At 41.6% G+C, this 20,114-nt stretch overlaps 1 protein-coding gene and 1 long non-coding RNA gene across 3 annotated transcripts in view; one reads left to right on the top strand and one right to left on the bottom strand.

Moving 5' to 3' along the window:
- Nucleotides 1-1,738: 1,738 nt before the first annotated feature.
- Nucleotides 1,739-20,114, bottom strand: part of TIMD4 (T cell immunoglobulin and mucin domain containing 4) — a 33,081-nt gene continuing 14,705 nt past the window's right edge. Inside the window, exons 6-9 of one of the 2 annotated variants that reach the window (XM_016167116.2) lie at nucleotides 5,792-5,838; nucleotides 4,248-4,341; nucleotides 2,973-3,012; nucleotides 1,739-1,989 (exon numbers count right to left, since the gene is read on the bottom strand). In XM_016167116.2, the coding sequence (XP_016022602.2) occupies nucleotides 1,905-1,989; nucleotides 2,973-3,012; nucleotides 4,248-4,341; nucleotides 5,792-5,838 (266 nt within the window). In that variant the 3' untranslated portion in view covers nucleotides 1,739-1,904. Of the gene's footprint in view, nucleotides 1,990-2,972; nucleotides 3,013-4,024; nucleotides 4,345-5,791; nucleotides 5,839-20,114 lie in introns of those variants that run through there. The other variant, XM_016167115.2, reaches the window with a different exon arrangement.
- On the top strand, nucleotides 15,130-15,705 carry LOC118605392. Its single transcript, XR_004952114.1, has 2 exons — nucleotides 15,130-15,200; nucleotides 15,338-15,705. It is a non-coding gene; the product is annotated as an uncharacterized LOC118605392 (long non-coding RNA).

Here is a 20,114-nt window from a genome sequence, read left to right as displayed (position 1 = left end):
AACTCTTCAAGTTAATTGCAATGTCCAGCTAAGATTGACAAGAACTACTAGGCGAGAGGCTCCCAGAGGCCATTACCAGTTCTAAAATACTTTGATTACTCGTTTAAATGTTTCTTATTCTGACCAAGGAGCTTTGGGAATATACTTGGGAAAAGACTGAAGATGCCCCTCTTGTAAAAACAGACAGATATTTATTGAGTTTCCTTTCTGTTTAGGAAGTATATATATGCCTTCTTTTTCTCGTCAGACCCAAGTTAGTAGTGGCACCGATGGTGGTTCAGAAGGTCATCAGGGAGCATGAGCTAAGTGTGGGTGGGGGGTGTATCATTGACTCACAAAATATTAGAACCTGACTATTACACAAAGTCATCTTAGTCCAACTCCATTTTTCAGATGGGGAAACCGAGGCTCTGAACCTGCCTCCAAATCCATTTTCCCACTCAGTTTTCAAATTTGAGTTTAGCACACCAGTCAAGTCTTTCCAGTGTCTTAGGCTAACATGGAGGAGCAAGTCAAGCCAAAACAAGAAGCTACCCACATGCTGCTGGCTGCTTCCTTCACTTACGCCAAACCTGACGCTCTGCTCAGCACCCAAAGAATGAGCCAGAAGGCATGCTGCTCTTGGCAGGTTGTTTTCCAAGTGCTCAGGTGAGATGAGGATTTTTTTTTATTAACTGTTGGATCCGTGCGAGGAATCTACAGCCTGTATCAGTGAAGTAATGACATTAATTTTCTCCTCTCTTAAAAGTAATGTCAAGAGGGTAGAAATACAAAAGGCAGTTTCTTTGAGAGACTGTGTGCTTATTTCATTATTGCTGCTATTGCCTTAAACATACCAGAAGTATATCAGGGAAATGTCTTTCAGGTCTGATTGACTTTCCACATTTCCGCCCAACCAGAGGCCTCTCTCACTCAGGTACACATTCTTTCCATCCATTCATTCAATGACTGTTTGCTGTAATCCATCTCCCTCAGTTCTTCGTGCTACTAGCTATTAAAATTTTTCAATCCATCTGTTTCTGTTGAGGACCCCATTTCCATGAGCTACATTTAGGGGGACTGATCTGGGCTGCCTTACTGTCACTTCCATGCGCTGGCCCTGGTCAAATGTCTACGTCATTCGCCACATTTTGTTTGATGGACTCATGTCCAAAATTAAATTCCTCAAGGAAGAATTAAGATGTGACATTGTGGTCATCTCTACAAACACCCAAATGTGAACAGAAAATAATAGAAACCCAAGAAGTTTTAGCAGAGGGCAAGACTGTGATGCGGCTCCATGTTATTCCCTGCATTACTGATGATGCCCAGGCCCGGACTGCTCGTGCCAAACCCGGAGGGGCCACTGAACTCGGAATGTTTGGTGTAAAAAGAGGATACAAATGCATGCCAGGCAAAGGCAAGTAGGGTTGGGAAGGGACCGGAAATTGTGTCCCAGAGGCAAGGCGATTTGGGTAAGACATAGGGTTCTCCTTCCAATATCTCAAGCACCACTAGACAGAAGAAGGTTTAGACACGTTCCGTGTAAGCACAATGAGTTCAACTAGGACCCACTGGCAGATGCTATCTGGAGAGAGACGCCGTTTTACATATTTCTAAGTCTCAGAACTGTCCTGAGATGAAATGAACTCCCTTAGGTGTGGTAGTGAGCTCACCATCAGTGAAAGTGTTCAAGCATACTGGGAAGATCACCTAACAGTGATGCTACAGAGGAGATTAAAGCACAGAGCAGAGAAGGTGTGGTCTCTAAAGGACCTTTCATTTGTGAAACTCAAGCAAGACTGGCTCAGTGACAGCAATGGAATAGACTGGCTTTCTTAAAACAAACAAACAAACATTCTAAGACTTATTTTAACAATTCACACATCATGCCCTTGTCTTCATTCCTAAGAAAAAATGGCACATTAGAGTGTGAAAAGACCATCTTCGTCTTCTCTTCCATGCTGCATGTCATCGAGGACATTTTTATTTTCTCCAACGTTGTCTAGTCTACAAAGAGAAAAGAGGCTGATAATGGGAACCACCAAGACCGGCAGTGAACGAATGCTGCTAAATTACAACCCAGCTAACTAAGGCTGTTAGAGCTAAAAGTGCTCAGAGTTCATGCAGTCAAAGCCTCTCATTTCAGATGGGAAAACTGAGGCCATGGGGGATAAAGAGCCTTTGCCATTCTGTCCTAAGAGGAAATTTAGAAGTTTCTATATTAGAAAATATAAAATCATGCTCTAAATAAGTTTATTTACAAAAAAAGATCACCAAGTATGACCTTAGAAAGTCATCTCACTGAGCCTCAGTTTCCCTGAAAGCTTGTTGATATTAATTTGTCAACAGTAGTGTAGCATTGATGCAATTATTAAGCAAAAGCAAGGTCTTCATCATGATTTACACCAAATCTTTTCATCTTTTCCAAAAAGTTATAGAACAAGATAGATATCCAAAAATCCTTTTGTAAGGTCTCTTCAAACTTAAAAAATAAATAAATAAATAAATAAATAAATAAATAAATAAATAAATAAATAAATAAATAAAGAGACCCAGAAACCTATGGTCTAACTGGGCAGAGGAAGCCATATCCTAGGAATAATAGTCTACTTTTTTTTTCATTTTCCATGCTCCCAACTCTTCATTAACTGTAGTTTAACAATGTCTTTTTAAAGTGAGTTGATCAGATTTGAACAAAGAATTTCTAGCAGAGAATAGAATGATATATCACCTTCTTTCTTTTGTATGCCATACTTCTATTAATGCAACCTGCCTTTGTATTTGCATTTCGGACAAACATAATAGTGTTAACCAAGACTGAGGTTAATGCGAGCTAAATCCCCATGTCTTTTTCACCTCTAATGTCCCATCTCTTCAACCCTGTATTTAATCAGAACACAAGCACAAGTCATTAAACCACTGAGTAGTGTCTAATCATTTGTAACAGCTTGTACTATCATTACAGCGATCAGTCATGCAAGATGAATTACCTTGTGTGTTTCTGGAAGCAATTGGTTTTCATGACTTTTGCTGAAAAGACAAGGCCACAGTATAAGCTGAGTGCTATGCTAGAACATTTGAAATGCTGGGGGAAGCCCAAAACTCCCTTATAAAGAAAAGAGGTGGTCCAAAGGTGAGAACTTAGGGACTGGCTTTGGCAGGGGAAGCCCTTACTTCTCCAGGATCAGATGACTGCATCTTTAGGCTTCTAGACAGTGCCCATCAATTACAAAGTTGTTCCAACATCGTAGGCAAAAGTGTTAAGCTGCTCTACTTTTGAGTCATTTGCTCACCCAAAATGGATTTAAAACATTTCTTTATGAGACGTACCCAGAATTTCCAAAACTGTGACATGCCTTTGTGTGAGGGCTAATGACAAGCTTCCACTAAGTTCCAAATTCACCAGGAGCGGGTTTTGAACTATATGTTTCACTATGTTCCTCAAACAGGCTGAGATGGTTACTAGCCTTATCTCCTCTCTTACGTCCTTGGGACAGTTTCCGTTAACCACTACAGAACAGTTTTTATCCCCATTTTACAACAGGACCAGGTGCATGTACCTATACCTTGCATGAAAACTATAAACTCTCTTTACTCCTTTTTTTTTCCAATGTTTTAAAACTTCTTTTAAAGGGTGGGGTAGAGCAATGAAGTGCAAAGTTATGGACTAGCTAGAGAATCTAATGACAACTATGGACTCTGTCTTTGAAAAATGCAGGTAAAAACATACAAGTACTTTTGGACATGATGTCAAGGGATTTGCTTGTCCTCTAAGTTCTATCTGTGGACCCTAGGTTAAGAAAGCACGTTTTAAGAGAACAAATAAGAATACTGGGGGCTATTCGTGGCTTTCTTCCTGGGGCAATCCTAGCCAGAGGAGGAGGCTGAGATAGGGTTTCTTCCACCCCGCAACAGTGACAATAGTCACACTTTCCCCTAAGGCAGTAATGACCTTGGAATGAGTTAGGCGCCTCAAGTGTAGCCTCAAGACTTACACATAATACTGTCCAAATAATGAAATGCTCTTATTTTTTTTTTTTCCCCCAAAATAGAACTCTGTCAGGAGGATGATACAGAATCCTTTAACACCTTAGGGAAAATGAGTTTACCTGTCGCCTCTTTGACCAGGATAGGGACAACAACAGAACTTGGAGTCTGGGGAATGGAGGAAAGGGGCAGGGAAGCAGAATCAATCTACTCCCAGATCCTCCTGGGGTCTCTACAGCTCTACAAGGCCCCATCCCAACTGGCCCTGCCCTCCTTACCTCGAACGAAGAATGCCACAGTCAGTGCACACAGCACGAACCCCAGGGAGGGAACAATGATCATCAGCAGGTCAGCGATGTCAGGCATTTTTCTCTGCTGAGACACAGGGAAGACTATTGGGCCGCTCGGAACACCGTCTTTACTGAGTTTCCCGTCCCAACCATACTTTCCAATGACCAGCAGCTTCACTGCTCCTAACTATCTTTTGCCCAATGTGTCTGAAGATCAAAACAAAGCCAACTTTACAAATCAAAAAACAATTTTTTTTTTCATCTCTGAAATCTTGAAACATTTTATCCAGACCCTCACATTTTCCTAGGTCTCAGACATCAGTCAGGCACATGGGCTGCGGGGATCCGAAGGTAAAAAATTACTGTTGCGAGCGGCGTTCTCCATTATCAAGTCACTTTGCTGGCCATCACTGAAATCCTCTAAGGGCTGAGCTCTCCCCAGCCCTGTGCCGTTCTCAGGGCTGACTTAGCCATCTATGGGCAACAAGATTAAAGAGAAAATGGAAACCAATTTCACATTTTCTACAGCAGTGGTTCTCAAAGTGTGGCCAAGGGATTCATGAGATTAAAATGACTTTCATGAGACATTATGTTCCATTTTGACTGTCATTCTCTCAGGAGATGTACGGTGGAGTTTCTAGAGGTTGCATGGCGTGCGATGCGAGGATCTCATCGCTCTGATGTTGGAATATGTGAGCAGATATGTTCCATCTGTCTCCTATTAAGCCAGACACTGAGGTTTGTAAATAGAAAACAATGCTGCTTTTCTCACTCACGTGTTTTCATTTGGCAAAATGTAGTTATTTTTCATAAAAATGTACGTTATTTATGTTCATGTGTAATGGGCTGGTTACTTTTATTTGTAAATGACTAAATATTGTTTGTAATTTCTCAGTTTCAATTTTAATGCGTATAAAAGGGTCTTGACACCAAACGGTTTGAGAAGCACCGCTTGGCAGGCAGCATCGGGCCCTTGTGGGGGCGACACCACATCCCACCGCCCAGGCCATACTCCGTTCCCTGTCGCATTCACCAACACAGCAGCAAGGACAGGAAAACAATCTCTCTGAGGAGAGAAAAGAGGAAAAAGAAAGAAGGGATGGGGGGCCCTCACTTTCCTTTATAGATGTCTGTACTGCCTACAGTTTTTACTTAATGCGGCTTGAATCGCTTTGTAATAATACACATTAATGAAGGGCATTCTCAAAAAATAAGAGGAACCCTGGTGGCAGCTGTCGATTCTGCAAGATGGTACCAACCCCGGGCCACACAGAAGGAACACACAGCGGATTTCCATGTTTTTGTATTTGTTTTCTTTTTCCTTTTCAAAGCATCTGCACATATAGAAGTAACAATATTAACATGATTTCTGCCAAAAGTACAAGTATACAAATTTCTCAGCTATTTCACAACAGTTGTGATGCATTTTGCCACTCAGATATATCTGCTCTCTCTAGCCCATTTCTGCAAACCTCTACTGCAGATTTTAACATCCAGGTCATGTACTTCAAACACATCACAAAAATGTTTACCTGTTGTATTTCGACTTTGTTTCGCTCAACAATTGCCGTCTCAGGTGCTGGGAAGAAAAAGAGAAGAAATGTTTACATTTCCTGTGGGAGAATAAAATGCCACATTGTGAAATAGGCATTTGAAAGCTTCTCTAGAATGTCAGTTGATGTGTTTAATCTTTTAATCTCATTTTTAAATACAATTTGTTATGACATGGTTCTATGTAAAATCTCATCTGCTACCCAACAGTATCCCACTGGAATATGCCCATTTTATAGATAGGTAGAGTGAGGCCTTCGAGCAGCAGGCAATGAGGTCTAAGTTTTCTGTAGGCCCCAGCAATGCATTCAGAATTTTTATCCAGCAAGAAAATTTGTCATTCTATCAGTTAACAAATATTTATTGAATATTATTTGCAAGCCATGCACTTATTTTAGCTGTACCATTGGCCTTGTTAATGAATTTACAACTTAGTGCAGAAGACAAAATTTCAACAAATAATGTGAATAGTTGAAAAATAATTAGTTACAATTATGCAAAATTCTGAGAAGAAATAGTATAATGTACCACAGGGGCATACCCCGAGGATGGCTGGCCTCTCATGGGCAGTCAAGAAAGCATCCTTGAGAACATGGAGTTTAAGCCAAGACACGGAGTCATTTATACTGATTGTTGAGTTCAACGAGGGAAACACACTGAGGCTCTACCAAGTGCTAAGCACTGTTCCAGACACCGAGAATCCTGGGATGCCTTTGGCATGGTGCCACCCTCACAAAATTTATAGTACATTAGAGAAAGGAGACCAGAAGATTTTTACAGCCTAACAGGCCAAGGGTAATGATGGAGTATGGACAAGCTAGAGAGGGTGGGCAGAGGAAAAGGCACATAGGCCAATGTCATTGTTTAGTGAGAACTACTGGAATTAAGCTCCATGAGGACAGTGTCCCTTTTTACTCGCTCCATAATGGGACCCCAACACTGCCTGGCACATACTTGGTGCTCAAAAAATGTTTGTCAAATAAATAACACATGAACTGAGTTAAGGTTGTATAAAAATTAGCAAAGAAAGACGGTAAAGGCCTTTTAAGCAGAACAGCATCAGCCAAGCTGTGAAAGCATGAAACAGTTTGGTTCCATGTCAAACGGGCAAGCAGCTGTGAAGACACAAAATGAGGAATTGGGAGTGGCAGGGGTTGGGTAGGAACCAGTCAAAGAAGGCCTTTTGTTTTGTGCTGGTAAATCTCTGTTTAATTCTGTAAGAATTGGGAAACCACAGAAATGTTTTGAGCGTATCATGGTCCAGTTAGGAGGACGAGGATTGGTCAGCCAAGATGGGATTATCATCTGCTTCTGGGTCTGAAATTCAGAGCTAGTAGAAATGAAGGGAGAGATTCCAGAAATGCCTAGGAGGGAGATCAACAGAATACGGACATTGAATACGGGGATGAGAAAGAGACAACGGTCTCAGATAACTTGCAATCTCCTATCTGAGATGCTGATCCGTTGCCTGACTGTCCCTAAGACTGGGGACAGTGGAAGCATTGCAGAAAGGTACATGTGGGAGGGAAAGGCGACGGGTTCAAATTTAGAGTCATTGCACGTAAGTTACCTGAGGGAGACATGCAAACACTATTTGCCTAACAAGCAGTTGATGGATTTGAATCTCAATCAAGGTTTAGTTGGAGATACTGATTTGAGAGTCATCTGTATCCAGGAAACAGTTAAAATCCTCAGAGTGTATAAGAAATCCAAGGACCACATGTCCAGACAGAGAAAACCAGGCATCCCGAGAAACCTAGCTCTTAAAAGGCAGAGGAAGCAGAGAAAGAAACAGAAGAGACAGACAGAAAATGAGAGCAGTGTCACAGAAACCAGGGCAGGAGAAAATGTCCAGGAAAGATGCAAAATCATATGTGCAATAAAACCTTCTGATAGAAACAGAATATAATGTCGCGTACAGATAAAGCCTGAAGAGAATAAAGATCTAGGCTAATAAATACTGAAACTGATCATTTCCCCAAAGTTTCCACATACTCAAGGCAAAAAGAGAAGTGTCATCAGTTTTGTAAGGCTCAAAGTTTGGTACTAGAGAGCTTATTTGTTGGATAAATAAAAATGACTTGTTGAATGCCTAGGAGCATAAAACTCCAAGGGAGAAATTCAGCATGTTTTCATATCCTAACTCAGTCATTGTTGTTTTTTTCTCTTTGCTATTATCCCCTAGAGCTGGAAATTGCAGGTAAGAATTTAAAACTCCTACCTCTGTTCTGTCAAAATCCTGTTGTATTACAATCATTTGTGATGGATAAGCCTGAAATTGAAACTATCAAAGAGAAACACCAGCCTGGGTCAGTTTTGTCGGAGCTAATCTGTAATTTAAAATGGAACTGTCTAACGGCAAAGACATCTTACAAACACAAACACTGCCAGGTGATACCTAGTAGCACTTTTTCTTCTTCTTTCTCCTCAGAAAATGCCCAAAGCCTCCGTGGGAAGCACTGCAAGGGCCACAGTGTTACACACTGTGTAAAGTGGTGATGCTGAATGGGCGGAGGTGAGACAAGTCAAGACCATTGGTTTCCTCGTCTGTTGTCTGTGCTCCCCCGGCCCTTACGTTCTCAAGGCCCTAGATTTTGATACTATACATATCTTCAGGCAAAGGCAGGAGCCCCCTAGAACTTTCAAGGAAAGCAATTCAGGAAGAAGGAAATTGTAATGGGTTGAATATTGTCCCCCCCCACCCCCATCCCATTGTGTCCACCTAGAACCTCAGATTGTGACCTTGTTTAGAAATGGGGTCTTTGCAGATGTAATTAGCTAAGGATCTTGGGATGAAATAATCCTAGATTTAGAATGGGCCCTAAATCTAATGGCTGGTGTCCTTATAAGAAGAGGATACAAAGAGAGACACAGAGAAAGGCATCTGAAGACAGAGGCAGACATTGGAGGGATGCTGCTCCAGGGGGTCCTGGGGCATTGGAAGCTGGAAGAAGCAAGGAAACGTTCTCCTCTCCGGCCTTGGGAGAGAGCATGGCCCACACCGACAGCTTGATTTCAGGCTTCTAGACTCCAGAACTGTGAGAGAATAAATTTCTGTGTTTTAAGCCACTTGGTTTGTGGTACCTTGTGACTGCACCCCAGGGAAACTAATATGAGAATTAAAGGTAATTGACACACAAAGGATGAGAGTGGCTTTTGATGGGGGTGACCAGCCTCAGAAAGAGTCGGCAAATGGGTGCCGAGCACAGGTAAGAAGGCTAATTCCAATCAAAGGGCCTAGCATTGAACTCAAGAGTATTAACCTAATGCCATATCATTATGAATATTCTGTTGAACACTTAATCCTCAGGAGCGCCCCTGTGAGGCAGATACTACCGCATACTGCCAGTCAAAAGACTGAGGCTCAGGGGCTTTAGGAACACGATCCAGGTCAGACAGGTTATAGATAGTGGAGCTGGGATTCGAACCCGTCTGATTGACATCAACATCTTAAGGACCTCATTCCCCTGGAGCTGAAGCACAACTGTACCAGGTACATAGCATGGTATACAAGAAGGATGCAAGAAGGAATGTTTGGTACTATGATTTGCACTGAATCTAGAAAAGGGATAGCACAGAACAGTAGTCCCCAAGGAGGGCTTGGTCCTCACCCTGAGTGGGCAAGGCCATCCACTCGATGTGGGGAAGACGAGCGCCTCTATTTATATTTATTTAAATTTCACCCTTTAAACATTTATTTGAGAAGGATACATTTAAAAATATATATGTCAGTATGAAAGTGTATGAATAAATTATCAATGAATGTTTTACTAAGAAGAATACATCTCGTATAGAGAAGAATGAGTCATTTGTCTCTCAGTTTGGAAACTACGGTGGGCAGAAAATGACACCCGAAGGTGTCCACAACCTAATCTTCAGAACATGTGAATAAAGGGCAAAAGAGATTTTGCAATGTAATTATTAAGTCGAGGATCTTGAGATGGGAAGACTATCTTACATCATCCAGTAAGCCCAATATAATCAGAAGTATCCTTTTAAGAGGGAGGCAAAATGTCAAATTTTGGGTATGTGATGATAGAAGAAGAGATCAGAGAGAGATATTTGAAGATGGTAAATTGCTAGCTTTATAGATGGAGGAAGAAGCCCCAAGCCAAGGGATGCAGACCACTAGAAGCCTGAAAATTTGGTAAGGAAATAGATTCTCCCCTAGAGAATTCAGAAGGAATGCAGCTCTGCCAACATCTTCATTTTAGGACTGCTAACCTCCAGAACTGTAAGATATAATAAGTCTGTGTTGTTTTAAGCCACGAGGTTTCTGGTAATTTGTTATAGCAGCAACAGGGAACTGATACAGACATGCTGGTCACTAAGATGCTCCAAGAGAGCAGTGGCTCTGGGGATGGGCACAAGGGATGGAAGGAAAACTGAAATCATTTAATAGTTTTTGTATGCTTTGTACATTTGCCATGTAATGCATATTATCGATCTGAAATAAATCGAAATGTAATAACAACAATGAAAGAATCTTCAAACTAATCACGCTTTTCCCAGGTTCATATACTATTCGCCAACACTTCTGCTTAATGTTAGATTTTCCTACAGAGTAAGAATGTATTTACATAAAAACACCAAAATATGGACCCCTTGGAAGACAGAGTTCTCGCTGTAAATTATAAAATTAGCTTGCTGGTTTCGTTTTAGGCTCTTGAGTTCTTTGTAGGCATGGGTACTCTGGCAAAATGAAATTTCTGTGAAACTTAACCCCTGACCTTGGAACACTCTGAGGTCGTCACCTGGCCTTCCTCATGCTTTACCACCATTAAGCATTTATCTCAGGTTTCCTGACTGTGTGACCTTGGGAAAGATGCTTCCTCTCTCTGAGCCACAGTTAAATCATCTGAAAATGCTGGTATTTTACCAACTGATCTCCTATGTCCTTTTTAACCTGTATATTTCAAAATGATGCTTTGTGAAGAATTTGAATGACCTGCGAAAATTATATCATAATTTTTATAAAGGACATAAAGCTACTCTTAGAATAGAAAATGAGTATGTAAACACTTAAAAATATATACCGAAATAACTGCATACCTCCTACTTCCCAAAGAAAATGAAAAAGAAATGCCAAAGGCAAAATACATCTGACTTTGGATAGAATTATTACAGGCATTTAATTTTTTCTTAGTAGCATTTTTGTATAATTGCTAAATTTTCTCAAATGTAAAAATTGCAACCATAAAATATTCTATGTATCATGTATTACTCACTGGAAACTCTCTAAGACGCCTGCGTCAAGAGCTAACTCTCAGGGCGTGTGCCACTTCTCTGAAGCAGGGCCACAGTGACCTTCTAAGCGAAACTTTGAATATAGGTGTTAAAAAGCCGTTGGCACGCAGCCAAAGACAGGTTGGGTGATACTACTAGAAAAAGGCAACTTCCTAGATCTAAGACTACTGACCTGCAACAATGTACAGGAAATAGACATATGTTGGTTGTTTTTGTGGATCGAAAATGGTTTGTTTGTTTTAAATAAAGAGTACATATAAAAACTGGTGAAGTCCAAGTAGGGATTAAAGACTAGTTGGTTGCATTGTACCAATGTCAATTTCCTGGTTTTGATGGTATACTATAGTAACGTAAGATTTACCAGTGAGGGAAGCCAGAGGAATGTACAGACCTCTCTGTACTATTTTTGCAAGTACACATGAATCTAAAATTATTTAAAAATAAAAAATGGTTTAAGTATCAGCCACTTTATATGGTTCAATTTAATATATACATGATACATCATGGCTTTACAGTAAAGATTTGTGGAATGAATTTTAAAATGAGTTTAAAGCAATATAGAATAATTTTGCAAACGCTTAAAAATTTTGTAAAATAATAGTGATCGATGTTACTATGCTTTTTAAAAAAATGGTCTGAGAGAATATGGCTCAAACTGTTAGAGTAATTAACTCTTTATCTTGATAATTTGGGGCAGAGTGGAGGTACAGTGGGGGGGGGGGCGATGTTTGGAATACAAGGAACTTTCACTTTACAGTGTTCTAACTTTTTCTTTTACAAGAGCATGTATTCATTTTGTAACATGGAAAAAAATGTTTAAATGTTGTAACTATAGCATAAAAAGACCATCTTTAGCCTCAAAGGATTTGTAATCTAGTAGGGCAGGAGGCAATACTCAGTGAATGTTCTGGAAGAGCCCTATTGAAACAGACTCATCTCTGCCCTTTCTAAGGAATGTGTCCCGTATCTGAATGGTATCGGTCAAGGGTTGGCAAACTACAGACAGAGGGCCGAATCCTGGCTGTGGCCCGTTTTCGTACAACCTGAGAGCTAAGAAACATTTTCGTATTTTAATGGTTGGGAACAAATTCAAAAGAAGAATGACATACAACACATGAAAACTGCAGGCAATTCAAATTTCAGTGTGAATCAATAAAGCTTTATCGAAGCACAGCAATACCCGTTTGTTTACATGTGTGTCTAGCTGCCTTTGCATTAAAAAGGCAGAATTGAGTAGTTGCATCAGAGACTGCGTGGCTTGCAGGGCCTAAAATATATACTATTTGGCCCTGGTATAGAGTCTACTGGTGCAAAAACAACACCTGTAGAGTCAGGGAATTAAACGGGTCATATCTGAACACAATTTCACTCTTAAGACCCTCATACCTTCAGACACTAGGGTGGTGAGGGATTTATTTTTCAAGATAGTTATGCCTAAGGTGGTAGACTAAAACCCATCCTCTCACTCACTCAAATAAAACCACTTGTTATATGAAGTTTTGGATCGGCACTGCATTTTTAGAAAATCTTTTAAGAATCCATTTTGAATATTACTGCTGTTCCCTTTCCATTAGTGGAAATTTGCTTCAAAATTACTGGAAACTCCCTCTCGAATTCGATTTGAGCACTACTGTGTGCATGGCACAGTGATAAACGCTTCACGTAAATTGTCTCATTTAATGCTTACAAAACTCATTTTATAGATGTGTAAACTGAGGCTGAAAAACTTTAAATCATTTGCCCAAGGTAACATAAACCATCAAAGGAAATTTGAACCCAACTGTAATGGACTCAAAAAAATCACGATTGTAAGCATTCTGAGAGAAAAGAAAAAGAGCATATTACAATCCCGCTTCAAACACAAACTCCAACCAGCGGGCTTCATGCCAGAAATCGACTGGAAATAAAAGCTCTCTATCTCCTCAGTGGATAAATTTTTAAAACCCATTTTATAAATGTTGACTCGTCATTAAATTCATAGACACTGAGACTCAACTGTCTCTATTTTTTAAACAAATTTAGGTCCGAAATAAGTTAATTCAATGATACAATCTTAACACAATCCCAGAATTTTAAAAGTGAATTTAAAGTTTCTTTTGTAGTTAGTATTGGCTTATGCTGCCCCCTTCTGGGTCACTGGTTGAAAGGTCTTAAAAATCCACAGGCTGGCAAAAAAGGATCCAAAAATCGCAATCTGAATATTTTAGAGTTGTGAAGAATTTGAAGTTATTTTCTCTGATTCCTTTTTTATATATGATCAATAGAAAAACTAAGATCTAGAGAGAGCGTTTCACTTGCTCCAGGTTCCACAGTAATGAGTTACAAAGAAAGAGACTAGAACCCATGTTTTCTGACTTTGCCTGGCAGCACTAAAGTGAATGTGGAATTTCAAAATGCCTTTGGGAAGTAGAAACACACATTTATTGAACTCACCTCCTTCCTTTAAGTTTTGGAAACCTCCACGTGTTTTTAATATGCAGAATGATCAAAAAGAGCGAGCAACTCTACACTTAAATCAAAGCATCAACAGGGCATTACATACGTGAGCCAGGTATTCTTTGGCTGGAAGGGCGCAATTGCGTGAGCTCCCTTTTTTTTAATTTTGAAAAGGAACAGAGAATAAATCATTTTGGCACCCAATGTGATTGAAAAAGAGGAAGGAATGATGAGATGACTTCACAGTTCACGTAGGTGCGGTAACAGAGGGAAACGAAGACTCTAGAACACCATTATCTGAGTGACTCACCCCAGTTCTGAACTTTGTCTCAAACTTCCACCACCCCCGAGGTGTCCCAGCAAAAAAAAAAAAATCAAATCTCATCCTCCTGTGAGAGCCCAGAGTCACTGCCCTAGCCTCTTGCTCCCACGTGCCGATCGATATCTGAGGGTCTCAGTGAAGCATAGACAAGACCTCATCACTGATCTTCCCTTACTGGATCCCTCTCCAAGGGGCAATGTCCAGCGCTGCTCTGCCCACGCCAGCTGATCCATAAAGCTTGACTGAGGCAAGGTACAGATTTTACCATGAAACCTCAGAATTACTGATAACAACAAACAACAAACAACAACAACAACAACAACAACAAGAAACAGCCTATACCAAGTACATTCTACATGCCAAACACAGTACAAAGTACTTTCCATGTCCAATCTCATAAAATGCTCTACAGTCAGCACGTTATTGTCCTCATCTCACAGTGGGAATCTTGTGGCCGAGAGATGTCAGAGAAGTCACACAGCTATAAAGCAAGAGAACAAACCTCAGAACCAAGCACCTAACTCTTATCCGCTGGGCTCTGTGGCCTTGGGGGAACGTGGCAAGAGCTCCCACACACCTGCTCTGGAAGGATCGGTGCTGGAGAGTGAGTGACCAGGCTGTTTCATGGCATAGTGGGAACAGAGCCATTTGGAATGGACCCCCAGCCCTCCACTACCTAGGTGGATGTAGTTCTGGGAAAGAGAGCCTAACAATTATTATGGTTGATGATGACAATAATGAACACAATGGAAGCAGCTGAAAGCACAAAGGACTCACGTGTAGTATCACATTTGAACTTCCAAATGAATCCATGAGGTAAGTAACCTTAAGGTGAATTCAGTCCACTTGGACAGAATTATGGAAAAAGGTGCAAACTGAGGGCCCAAGAGGTCCCATATCCTGCCCAATGCCGCCGACCTAGTGAGGGTTGCCAGTACATGATGGAGCAGTGACATCTGAGTCCAAATTCCACATCTGTCCCCTCTGCCAGACCGCTGAGCATCACAGGCTTCAATGGTACGCAGTACAGGCAGGCCCTTGCCAAAGGGCGTTGGTACCATTGTTAACTGACTTGTTCACAGTGGGGCGAACAGACACCTCATCATCACAGCATTCGCTGAGGTTGACCCTTTCATCTTACTTTTCTGGGAAACTAAATGTCTCTGCGGTGCCTGGCTAGGTGTCAGAGAGACGTTTATGGTCCGCAGAATGAGTCACCCAGCTCACTTGGTTAACCATTAATATGAGCATTTCTTAGGGCTGGCTCCATGTACCATTTCAGTGGTTGATACTTCCTTTTCTACTCTCCATTTGCCTCACCATGAGCATGGCTCTCTTAAAGCTTGGCTACTCTCTTTGATCTTATTTGGATAGCCTTTCTGAAGGTGAGCTGTTAGATGCTAGAATTACATGGATTCGATTCCAATTATTAATGAAAAAAATCATTTGTGTGGTTGGTAGAATAGAATGCTATTGTGAGAATGGTGAGAATTCTCTTTTTGTCCTTTTCCTTTATCCCCAGACTGCCAGCCTATCCACTGATTCGAGCCTGTGAAAGGCACTGGCAATGAGAGATAAAACAAATCAGCTAATGCCTTGAGAAAGATGTTGACTTTGAAATCAACTGCATCCAATTTCTTTTCTCCTAACAACTGCATTTGTGAGTGAAAATGAGCTTAGCTTCATGCCCATGCCTTCCTCTGTTTCCTCTGCTGAACTTGTACTGAGAATGGCAATTCCTCCTACAACTTCTTTGTCCTTGATCAACTGAGGACCCGGGAAAGTGTCAAGTTCTGACAGGGCTCAGTTTTGTCCTTAATAAAATGGTGCAGCATATGGGAAAAAGCTGATGTGGCGGTCAAAAAAGGGTCATATCTAAGGCCTAGATCTCACTTTTCTTTGAAGTTTTTTAATGCCTCTGTGCCTCAGTTTCCCTCTACATAGAATAAAGAGAGTGCACTACAGCAGAAATTCCTCAATGCCTTCTTGGGGCCAGGGCTGGGCTAGCTTCAAAAGCATCTCCTAAGGAAGTTTGTTAGACATCCATTTCTTGGGCCCACCCACAGAGGCTCTAATTCTGCAAGTCTTTGGTAGAGTATAGTGATCTCTATCTAGTTTTACTAAGCTGCCTGTGAATCCAGCCCACGGCCAGGTCTGCTATTCATGGACCACATGATCTCCAAGTTCAAAGTCTTTGTTCTCCTGTTCTTCGGTCTTCTACTTTCCTAGAGGCCGACATGAGATCTGATTGCTCTCACACTCTCCTTTATTCTCTCCTTACTCCCTTCTCTCTTATCTTCATTTCTAGACCCAATCCCACCTCCCCCATCCTTGACCGCATCCCTTTCTCACCAAGACAAACCTTGCTCCATTCACCATTCCCTTCTCTCTCTGCTCTGCCTCCCTCTAAATATTCATCCTTGAACTTCTTGAAAGAACACCTAACATTCATTCTCTAACCATTGCTCACCTTTGGACTCCAGGGCATCCACTCACGGAGCCAGCACTGTTCACTTAGTGCCCCCCCCCCACAGTTCATGGCCTCCTTTCTAACTGCCTCATCCTGCTTGACCAGCATTCAGAAGTTTTTAATATTTAACTACACCCTCCATAAGCTGTGTGAGCCCAGCTGCCTCTGCCCTGCACTCTCCTGGATCTTGTCCTACTTCTGGGGTCTCCCCCTCTGCCTCCCTAGCCGGTTTTTCTGATTCTGCCACGCCCTCTCCCAGTGCAGTGGTTCCTTTCGGGTGCGTGTGGGGTGTGTGTGTGTGTGTAGGGGGGTGCTCTCCTTTTGCACCTCTTCATCCCTACCTTCATCTCATACAATATCTTTAGGTGGTCCCACAGAAACTTCAATTAGAGCTTAACTCTGCTCAGGAGACAATATAATAAAGAGTTTAAGAGCTCAGTTCCAAGAGCCAAGAGACATGGGGTTCAAACTCTGGCAAATTTCTTAACCTCTCCAAACCTCAGTTTCTTCCCCCTTCGTAATGGATTTAATAATAGAATCTTCTTCACAGATCCAGACAACAATGTCTCACAATGAGACAATGCATTGAAAGCATTGAGCTCAGCCCTGGCATATAATCGGCACTCAATTAAGTGTCATTTATTATCAATGACTCCCAAAATTACATCTACAGCCCTGAACTATCCCTTCCCTTTTGAGATAATATGTATGAAAGTATTGGTATAGTGGTTAGTCCCTACTGGGCACTTATAATGCAAATCATCATAGTAATTACTATTTGATCAGAGGTAAGTGCCGATCACCAAAGATGCCCACCCACTGAGTCGTTCCCTAACTCAGCCCGGCCGCACATTTCCAACTGCCTGTTAGAAATTTCCCAGAGGTTCTTTGAACTCCAGATCTTCCAAACAAATTTAATTCTTCCTCCTGGTGTTTCTTCCTCAGTTAACCCATCACATCGATCTAGTCCCCCAAGTACAGAGAATCAGTCATCCTTCATTCCTACTTCAGTTACCAAGTCCTCTTGATTCGAACTCCTAAATGGCTTTGACTCTGTCCCCCTCCCCCCCCCTCCCCCGTTATTACTGCTGCCATCATTCTAGCCTGTCTAGACTCATCTCTGGCCTGAATTATTGCGAGAATCCCCTGGGTAGTCTCTCTGCCTCCAGGCTGGCTCCCCTCGAATACATCTTCCACACTCTTGCCAGAGCAATTTTTCCCAAAACAGGATTGACAATGTCATTCCCTGCTCGAAACGCATCAATGGTTCTTTACGACCCTGGAACGACATCTAAATTCTTCAGTCCATCAGTCAAGCCCTTCGAGAACCTAGACCATTCCCAGCTTCCTGTCTCCATTAGATTAAACTAATAATCTCCGAAGATTTCAAGTTCTCGTCGAGTCCCCCTATCTTCCCTCACGCTGTTCTCCCCTCCTCCATGTTCCCTCCTCAGTGAAATGTTCTCCTTGAAGAACCAGTTCAAAGATCGTTGAGCGAAATTGTCCTGACCCTTTTTCCGAAGGTAGAATCTCTTTCTTTTTTGGGCCCTCAAGATACCTTTTCATACTTCTGGCCGAAACAAAGCATACTGGATGATTGTTTGGAATATACGAGCCTGTCTATTCCACTAAAGCATGACCCTTTTAAGAAAAGAGGTCATGACTGACTTATGTTTATGTGTCCTGTGCCATGTACAGAGAAACAACTAGATAAGCTGTGTTTAATGAATGACGGATTTGAAAGGCCTTTACCAAATATCATGCTACCTCTTTCCACATATCCAGACCAAATGCCAAGATAAAGATAGAAAATGCCAGCTCCGGCCACTTTTCTCTCTGAGAATCCTGTGATTCCACGGAAAGGCCAGCTTGCCCTGGACCATGACACAGGGGCTGGCTTTATAAAACAAGAAGACACAGTAGTGGAATGAATATTACTGAAAGCAGCCCCTCCCTGCTTTCCCACCATCTTAACCCTGCAACCAACAGAAAACTACTGTAAAAATTTCAAGGAAAGAAAAATGTTATTGTTATGAGAGCAATGTTCTTTTCTTTCTTTCTTTTTTCTTTCAATTTTACTGGATTGACAGCAAAGTCCTCGTGCATGTTTGGGTGCATTAAATTTGAAGTTGTCTACACCTTTGACTTCATGCTGCTGATGGGTATAATGATCCACCCAAGGGCTGAGGAAAAGTGAATCCTAAAACTTTAGAATAAAATGTGAAAATCTGCCCTCCGGGAAGCTCTGTTGAGAAACAGTGGCTGCCAGTCCTGGAACAAAGGTCAACATGGGGTCAGGCGAGCTGGCCTCTGGTCTCAGTTCTCTTCCTCACTCACTACAAGGCCTCTCTCAACTTGCTGGGCTTTTCTGGGCCTCGGTTTCCCAGTTTTCCATAGACAACAAACAATCCTTCACTCCTTGAGAGTTCATGGACACAAATTGAAAGCTGGGTGTGAGTCCCCGTTCTCCCTCTATCTATGGTTTTGGGAAAGTCACTCCATATTTGTTTAAAAAAAAAAAAATTTTTTTTTCATTTTATTTATTTTTATTTTTTTTCTCCCTCTTTAATCCTCCCCCCACCCAACCTGCACCCTTGACCTACAGATGTTGCCATCTCTCCTGGATCTCTGAAGGTGGGGTGTCTCCTCCCACACACTTGCAGCAAGTACCTGGGGCCTGGACCCCCAGCACACTGGAGGGGGGTGCCTTGCACACCTGAGGCATGGTGCATGGCTCCACCTGGGGAGTGAACCCAGGACCTTCTGTGTGTAAAGCAGATGTGCTAACTGCTACACTAGGGAGCCACCCCCTCACTCCACATTTCTGAGCTCCATTCTAGGTAGCTACGGAGAGGTCTGTACCCCTGGGTGGGGCTTTGTCAGATGATGTCTGCAGACCAGACACCTTCAAGATGAAGTGGAGAGATGTACTTGGAAGTGTCTTGTACAATGAATGACACAAACCTGGAAGGCCTTGCATGGCTTATTCGACCACAGCCCTTTTTCAACCATAACTAGATTTCCAAGCCTAAATTATAGACTGAAGCCTTCATAGCCCAAGCAACATGAGAAGGACAAAACAAGTGAGAGACGGCAGAAGATTAAAGATATTTGCCCACAGGAATAAAACCAATAATTGAGAGTTTTGTCGAGCCATCTAAAAAGGAGTCAGCAAAAAGCTTTCAGGATCTCAGATTTATTCTAATACTGAGTAGAGAATTATTACCATGATATTTTTAAAACTTTTGTAGCTTTTCTAAGTTTATAATTTTGTCATTCATCGGCTGTTTCTCTGGTATGATTAGCAGTTTGAAAAAAATCATAAAGCCAAAAAGTGCTTATGTACTTATAAGGAAGAGCGAGTCAGCTGGAAGCTTTTGGAAGTAGCCTCTTGGTACCTAGCTGGATTGACCTAAAAATAAAGTGTAGGAATAGCACAGAGATGTATGGAAGAGAGGAACAGGAATTCATGATGATGATTATAATTTATTAGCCAGTAATTACATACTAGGTATTTTTCTCATGCATTCCTCACTTAACAGCCCTATGAAATAAGTACTACTATTACCTCGATTTTACATTTCGAAGAAACTGAAATTTAGAAGAGTATAGAACAAGTCACTCACCTGAGATTCTATGAGGGAAAAAAATAGCACAAATTGGCAGAGGTGGACTATAACCCCGAGGCTTTGGACTCCCCAACAAGGCTCCTTTAACCCCTACCCAGTGCTACCCATGAGACTGTGAGAAGAAACGACCAGAAAGAAAGAATTTGGCATGTTATCAAGAAGGCAAATGTGAGCCTGAGGCATAATCAGCAGAGGATTTA

This window comes from Rousettus aegyptiacus, unplaced genomic scaffold, assembly GCF_014176215.1.
Source record: "Rousettus aegyptiacus isolate mRouAeg1 unplaced genomic scaffold, mRouAeg1.p scaffold_m13_p_7, whole genome shotgun sequence".
In the NCBI taxonomy this organism is placed as follows: Eukaryota; Metazoa; Chordata; class Mammalia; order Chiroptera; family Pteropodidae; genus Rousettus; species Rousettus aegyptiacus.
The sequence above is the reverse complement of the archived record's forward strand: the minus strand, read 5'-3'. Positions and strand labels throughout refer to the sequence as shown.